The 7,762-nt window shown below is 40.5% G+C and overlaps 1 protein-coding gene across 2 annotated transcripts in view; it reads left to right on the top strand.

Annotated features, from left to right (window-relative positions):
- colq (collagen-like tail subunit (single strand of homotrimer) of asymmetric acetylcholinesterase) overlaps window positions 1-6,876 on the top strand; it is a 14,002-nt gene extending 7,126 nt beyond the window's left edge. For both annotated transcript variants that reach the window (XM_053627737.1, XM_053627747.1), the window contains 6 exons: window positions 1-72; window positions 1,905-2,047; window positions 4,287-4,406; window positions 4,543-4,669; window positions 4,762-4,864; window positions 4,967-6,876. The exon at window positions 1-72 is cut by the window's left edge and continues 25 nt beyond it. In XM_053627737.1, coding sequence (XP_053483712.1) covers window positions 1-72; window positions 1,905-2,047; window positions 4,287-4,406; window positions 4,543-4,669; window positions 4,762-4,864; window positions 4,967-5,036 — 635 coding nt within the window. In that variant the 3' untranslated portion in view covers window positions 5,037-6,876. The remainder of the gene's footprint in view (window positions 73-1,904; window positions 2,048-4,286; window positions 4,407-4,542; window positions 4,670-4,761; window positions 4,865-4,966) is intronic.
- Window positions 6,877-7,762: the final 886 nt, after the last annotated feature.

Raw genomic sequence — 7,762 nt, forward strand, 5'->3', positions numbered from 1 at the left:
CAGGACTAATGGGACCAGCAGGCCCTCAGGGACCCCCTGGTCATCCAGGTCCTCCTGGTCTGCCTGCTTCAGGTAAGTGTTTAGGTTAAACACACAAGATCTCCAATTCTGAGCTGACTGGCAATGGAAATGTATACTTACCAAAGGAAGGTGGAATAACTGTCATGCATATAACTGAAGATTTTGTCTCAAGTACTTGAAGCCATGGAAATAAAAAACTAGACCCTGGTGTTTTGCTTTCTTAGTTAGGACTGACTTTTGCATTTGAGCCTCTAAATAACTGCATAGTGACACAAATCCCAGGGCTAAAGGGTCGAAAGAACTAGGGGTACATTTAAATCAGCGACACCAAGGGATCCTTTTAGCCCCAGAGCAACCTGATCTGCTATGCTCGAGTCCAGAGGCATGACATCATGTCTTTAAACTGACTGAGAGAGAGGCCAAGTTCCTCACAGATATACAAACATTATGTAACCCCTTCATTAATGTGACACCTTGTTTAAACTTCTCTACAAATTAAAAGCAAGTAATTACCCTCTGTGAAAGACGATAAGAAAATTTATACCACAGTGCTGTTGAATTCTCAAACTGACTAATTTTCTATAACCTTACATGATGTCATGCAGGTGAAATACTTATTTAAATTAGAGCTGAAGGGCTACTTGCACTAACACTTCTGCACACACATATTGTAGGGTCAGAATTTGGCACAATCAGCATGAATCCATGGATCCAACCTGCCTTGTGTAAACAGTCCAGGCTGGCGGAGGTGGTGTAATGGTGTGGGGAATGTTTTCTCGGTACACTTTGGGCTTGTTAATACCAATCAATCAATCATTGCTTGAATGCCACAACCTGTTTGAGTATTGTTGCTGACCATGTGCATCGCTTCATGGCCACAATTTACCATCTTCAAATGGCTACTAACAGCGTGATAATGCACCATGTCACAAAGCAAAAGTCGTCTCAAACTGGTTTCATGAGCATGACAATGAGTTCAGTGTTCCTCAGTGGCCTTCCCAGTCACTGGATCTGAATCCAGTAGAACTCCTTTGGGATGAGGCAGAATGGGAGATTCACAGCATGAAAGTGAACCTGAACAATATGCAGGAATTACGTGATACAATCATGTCAACATGGACCATAATCTCCAGAATGTTTCCAACATCTTGTGGAATCCATGCCACGAAGAATTGAGGCTGTTTCAAGAGCAAAGTGAGGCCCTACCCAGTATTAGTATAGTGTTCCTAATAAACTACTCAGTGCGTGCATGAAAGAAAACATGCAATCCTCCTTTTAGTAAGCTGGAGAAAGAAAGAAAGCTCTATTTATGTTTTCTGCTGTGGCGAAAGTCTTCAGGACACTGGACTTTGCACTTTATGGTTTCAAATTTGCACTTTTTCTTTGTATTAGCTTCAAGAGAGAGAACAAATGAGAGGCTAATGAGGGAACAGCTGATCTATTGTAAGTGATAACAGGAACGAACGTGTTTTCTGGACATTTTCAAACATTAATGTAACCATGAAAGGATATGGTATATCATTCGGTAATAAATAAAATATTGTAACTGTGGGCAAATTGCTGTAGTTTGAGAGGAATAAAACACTCTGGGAGGTGCAGTTAATGAATGTGCACTTTGTGTCGGGCTGCATCACACCTCATGGTCATTGATTATTTTCCTGAAATTACACACCTCATGTTTTATCCCTTACTTTGCATATTACAGACAGCACAGGGTGGTGACATGCCTAATGTGCATATACTTATGGACGTTCTCTGTTTGCATTAATAAACGCTTAAGAATGACATTCTTGGAAGTGGTGAGTTGTCCTATGCGGGAAACTCAGCTAAACACAGAGACTGTTTGTGTCAGTGCTCAGATTTAATGTCCTTCTCGATTCCAGGGCTGTACGTGGTGGGGCCAAAAGGGGAAAAAGGGCAGCCAGGTAACCCAGGCCATTGTGGCTGTAACTCTCTTGTGAATATGAACAACCCTTCTAGCTCATTTGACCAGAACTCCAGGAGCAGCTATCCCAGGGTGCCAGCGGTAAGCTAGTGGTTTTTAGTTTACGATATCTCATGAATACCATGATTAGGCCTATTACGAATTTAATAATTGCTGGTAATAATTAGTGGTAAGTCGTTACTATATTTTGCTTATAGAACTCACTTAAAGACCTTTGACTTTTCCAAATTACAATCACTTAATGTTGTATTACAAATCCCCCACTGAACACATGGGTTCTAAGTCCTGATGTACAGTAAGTGTAAATCTTGAAACATTACATTACATATATCTACAGTATAATTAGTAAGGTTAATAATTAGGCTCTACCTTGTCTCGCCCTTTTACACGATGTGGTATTGTGTAGTGTTCGCCTGTAAAACTGCTTTTTGTTTGTGGTATTTTATGGTCTGACAGGAAAAAGAGAATATAAAGAAACTAAGCACAAGTACAGAATCATGTGAACACAACCAAAGCATTTTCATAGAAAAGAAATTCTGTCCCTGCATTTTTGTCAACTAGGGCTGTTATGATGTCATGGTCTCACGGTTAGTCGTAGTTTATGATCAGATAGTTAGTTAGTTAGTTAGTTAGTTAGTTACATTTACATTTATATAGTGCTTTTCTAGACACTCAAAGCGCTTTACATAGTATATGGGGTGAATCTCCTCAACCACCACCAGTTACCTCACCATTGACTTTTTCAAAATACTGATTAAAATACAATGTCTCTTACCATCTATTTTTAACCTGATAAAGTTCCTTACTCCTCTTACTCCTGTGGTTCTCATCCATTTTGTGTCTAGCTGTGACTACCTAAAAATTTAGGCTGGTTTTCACAACACCCTCCGTCTGAACTCCTGGTGAGAATTTAGCCAATCACATGGCAACAGTGCAATACATAGAATCTTGCAGATTAAGGTCAAGAGCCTCAGTAAATCCAGTTAAGAGAAACAGGACAGTTGACGATTGGAAAAGATCAGGCGATGTTTTTCCAACTGTCCAGTTTCAGAGCCCGTGTCCACTGTAGCCTCAGATATCTGTTCTTGGAGGGTGGAATTCAACGTGTTCTGCTGTTGTTGTAGCCCATCCACCTCAGCTCAGCGTGTTCTGCATTCTGAGATGCTTTCCATGGTTGTAAGCAGTGATTATTTGAGTTAACATAGCATTTTTGTCAGCTCAACCCAATCTGGCCATTCCCCTGTGACCCCTCTCAGCAATGAGGTGTTTATTCCCGCAGACTTGCTGCTCACTGGATGCTTTTTTTGGTTGTTGTTTTTTTTTTTTTTGCACCATTCTGTGTAAAATCGAGAGACTGTTGTGCATAAAAATCCCAATCACAATTGTGGTGAGCAGGAAAGCATCTCAGAATGCACAACATGCCAAAACCTGAGGCAGATGAGCCAGGTGAAGCCTGCAAAAACATAGCCTGGTCTGATGAATCCTGATTTCTGCATGAATCCATGAACCAACCTGCCTTGTGTCAACAGTCCAGGCTGTTGGAGGTATATTCAGTATTAGTACAATGTTCCTAATAAAGTGCTCTGTGAGTTTGTGTGCCCACTGTACATTAGTAGGTTTTAAAACCATCTATATACGACAGTAAAACTGTTTAAATAAAATGTTGCCAAATTTGTAACCAGTCACATTCATACACTTAGTACTGAAACCAGAAGAGTCTTTCAGTAAACAAATAAGAATATAATATCGGGCTGCCAAAGTCCACTTCCAAAGCTTAAACATAACATTTAGGAAATAATCGCAGTGAAAGTAAGCACAGCTTTTTCTCTCATATAAAGGATAATCATGGAAAGGTTTTGCTCATGTGTGTTTACATAAAGCTAAGGCACATGATTCATTTGGTTGCTTACAAAAGTAAACAACTTAACTAAGCAAACTGTTTTGAAAAAAATCTTGATTTCTTTCAAATGGAGTGTAAGCCCTCAATTCAGATATTCATTTGAAAGGTCAGAGGTATTGTCACGTGAGGGTGTTTCTTGACAACACTGATTATATGTTGGGTACGATGGCTTTCCGTCTGTAAACGTCAATAAGCAATGCGTTGTCTCTTCTCTCATAATGCATTCACAGACATCAGCCAGACTGAACCCACTGAATGAGGGTATGTTTTTCCAGACATCCTCAGAGAACAGAGTATTCAGTTATCTCTGCAGTCTGACCGCTAAAAGGATAAAAACACTTCAAGAACCAGGGATTGTCAGGAGCCTTCCAAAAGATACAGCATATCCATAGCGTGTTGGTTTTAATGGTTGTGTTGCAGATTTTTGTGGTGAAGAATGAACAAGAACTCGACCGTCTCCACACTGATAATGCATTGGCTTTCCGGAAAGATCAGAGGACTCTATATTTCAAGGACGCTGATGGATGGTTGCCAATTCAGGTATCTAGTTGTTTAAGCAGTACAACGTGTATCACATTTTGAATATACTCGTCCATTGTGCACTTGAGTTTAAACTTGGGGAATATCTTAATAGAGCATTTTAATGCTTACTCATCAAACTATTCTTTCATTGTAGCTAACACCATTTCAATCAACGGAGCATGCGCCAGATCAGGACGGTTTCTGCGGGGATGGCATTGTGCAGGTGGAGAATGGAGAGGAGTGTGATGATGGAAACAAGGTTGTCACAGACGGCTGTGTCAGTAAGTATCGATTCTAATGCATTTCTCCTTCGACTGGAACTGATCTGTCCTCCTGTGTGACTTGCTTATTAAACTGTACCTGCGTGTCTCAGAGTGCAGACATGCATATTGCGGTGATAGCTATCGGTATGATGGAGCTGAGGAGTGTGATGGAAAAGACTTTGGATATCAAACCTGCAACTCTTATCTGCCTGGGTAAGATCCAGGCCAAGCATTCTGTAATCTGATTAATGCTAATGCCACTAATTTAGACTTGCTGGAAAGATGAATATAATGTCTTTTCTTTTTCATGTACAGATCTTATGGACATCTTAAATGCACCGTCGATTGTTTCATTGACTCCACAAGCTGCAAGTATTTTACATGAGGAAGACAAGAAAAAACATGGAGCCCCACACTGTCTTGTGAAAGTAGCAGGGAACAAGACTGGCACTGCAAACAAACAGACAATTAAAATACATTGTTTATTTGGGGCAGGGGGATACAAACATGCATATTATACTAGTTTGTTGCAATGCTGCTGAGAAGAAGCCACATAGTTCACTCGAAAAAGAGCACTCTGCTCAGTCATGGCAACCGCACAGGACCCATTGCTCTCTGTCTTAAGGAGTCAACCAGGATGCTGTTCTCTGTTCTGTTCAGCCTTTTCTCTGTGGTGCTGGACACCTGCTTGACATTCTGCTTAGATGGTTTGCCATGAATCTGCTGTCTTGAAAAGGCAAGCCTGGACTGGACTCAATACCTCAATGTAAACCTTTTCCACAAGGAGGCCATTTTCTAGTGGCCCACCCCTCCATCTCTTTCCAGGGTGCTGTGTTGTATTTGGACTGCAATGTGAACCAATTGGTTGGTTGAAATATGGTATAATAGGCTACTATGGCACTTATCTAAGGCCACAAAACCCACTCGACTCATTAAAGGTATGTACATAGGCCGTATGCTTTGACCAAATAAGGAAACAAGGCTTCAAGCTGGAGTGCCTCAATAAAGGATTGGGTAAAACCAGCTATGTTTTAAAACTTAGTCCATGATGTTAATGCTCAGTGGATCTCTTCCACGGTGCGAGAAACATCAGACAAGCTGCAAGGTCAGAGAAGCACTGACCCAAAAAAACAATAGAAGGAATTAGCTAGAGCTCATAATGTTCCTTATGTGGAGGTGCTCCGACTACAGCCTTGTTAAGGTCAGGGTGAGGTTTTATCTAGACACCGTCATTCTTACCTCAGGAACACTCTGAGTCATCATTAGAGCTGGTCCACCTCCATCCCCAGGTGGAACAAGGCTTACATATTCCAGTATTCTTAAGCTGCATCTAATTACCAGTGTCACTTGTATATTACGTGTATTGCTGTAAACGCTTCAAGATTTGATGAAGAAAAAAATTCTGATCCTTTGGGATCTTGACTGTAAGCGTATTTAAGGTTGTAACCGATTCACATATTATGACTGTCAAACTGTTAAAGATTTCTATACTGTCAGTTAGCTTTGGCAGGGGAAGTCTATTGCTGCTATCTAGTAGGCTAAAGACTGTTGGCATTAACCTGAATTAACAGTTACTGACTATTTTTGTCATCATTCTTAGACTGCATATGTAGCATGAATTTTCTGGTTTAAAAAACTGCAACGCACCATATCATGTATCACTGTTCTTGTATTGTGACATTTTTTATACAGTCTATCGAAAACCACTGTATGTGTTTTATTCATACGCTAAACGCAGCATTAGAGACTTCTCCATACTTAATGATTTCTGGAAGTGATACACTATTCATGTCTACAGATCTAATGTATATAAGATAAAGTGTCTTGAACTTGCATCAGCATGTTATTACTACTATATAAGCTCACCATGAAGGTCAATATTACAGTTGATTGCTGTATGTTATTTCCAGTAATATTCTGTGTTATTATTATGTCTGATGTTTTTTGCCAAGATATGACTGTTAGTGAAGTGCATTAGGTATCTCATGGACTGTTATCTTCTCTTTTCAGTGATTCAAGCAAGTATGTTAAGATGTATGTTATGATGTGTATTGCACTATATACAAAGAGAACATTGCTCATTTAGCATCCACTGGTGCTGTTGCATGCTGAGATAATGCAGCGGTGAATATTCTGCCCTACTGTAATGTGGATTATTATGAAATTCTTGTTTGATACATCCATTGAATTAAAGTTTATAAAGCTACATTAAAGCTTTGTTCTCCCCGTCGTGGATCAAGACCTTGTCTACTTCGGTGAACCTCATGACCATGTCATCAGGAGCTTAAAGCTCCCAGTACATTCACGCTTGGTGAACAGATCTGAGAGGTCATACGACAATGCTAATGACCCCTTGAAAGGTACAAAAAAAACAAGAAGTACCCTGTCTGGATTAAGAGTTACTGGGAGCTACACGGTTACCCCTGGAGCCAGGCCTTTCAGTATCAGCAGACAAACATCTGGTGATTAGGACAGCATTTCCAAAACAACTGACAGAAAATATTTGTTTGCTTTGGCTTACACACAACTTTACTGAAAGATTGATAACTGATGCCCATTGAGTCTGAATAGACCATGTTCAAGTCCTCCATCGTTGAGGCAGCTACAAGAATCTAGCCAGAAAGCTTTCCTAGTGGTAACCCTAGGATGCACCAGTGGACACCAGTGGTCAAGTTACAAAAGGAGGCTTTCTGAATAATACTCATGCAGGTCTCTCCTCATTCAAATGAGAAATACAGGAGAGCCAGAATGGCTGTGGCAGAAGGGAAAACCTAGTCATGGGAGTCCATCTCTGCGGCTGAGGTTACTACAGTATGGCATTTATAATCTTTCATAGTGGCAAGGCAAAGCTGCAAGAGGGATGAGATTTGGCAGGAGATGTTGAAGATACTGAATAAGGTTGGGGACCAGATGGTTTGTACCACTTATAGGGGAATTTCCTCAGCCTCTTGGCATTAAGTCAAAATTATTTAAGTTGGGTGTCAGTCTCTGTAAATAATGTGTCTTGTCTCTATTCCTGTTTGTGGTTCTCACGAACAGGATATCTAGATCCAGCCAAGATTGGAGAGGTGCCCAATAGGGGGGGCTAGAAGTAACATCCCTGCGATGATG

Source organism: Ictalurus furcatus, chromosome 1 (genome assembly GCF_023375685.1).
Source record: "Ictalurus furcatus strain D&B chromosome 1, Billie_1.0, whole genome shotgun sequence".
NCBI classification, from domain to species: domain Eukaryota; kingdom Metazoa; phylum Chordata; class Actinopteri; order Siluriformes; family Ictaluridae; genus Ictalurus; species Ictalurus furcatus.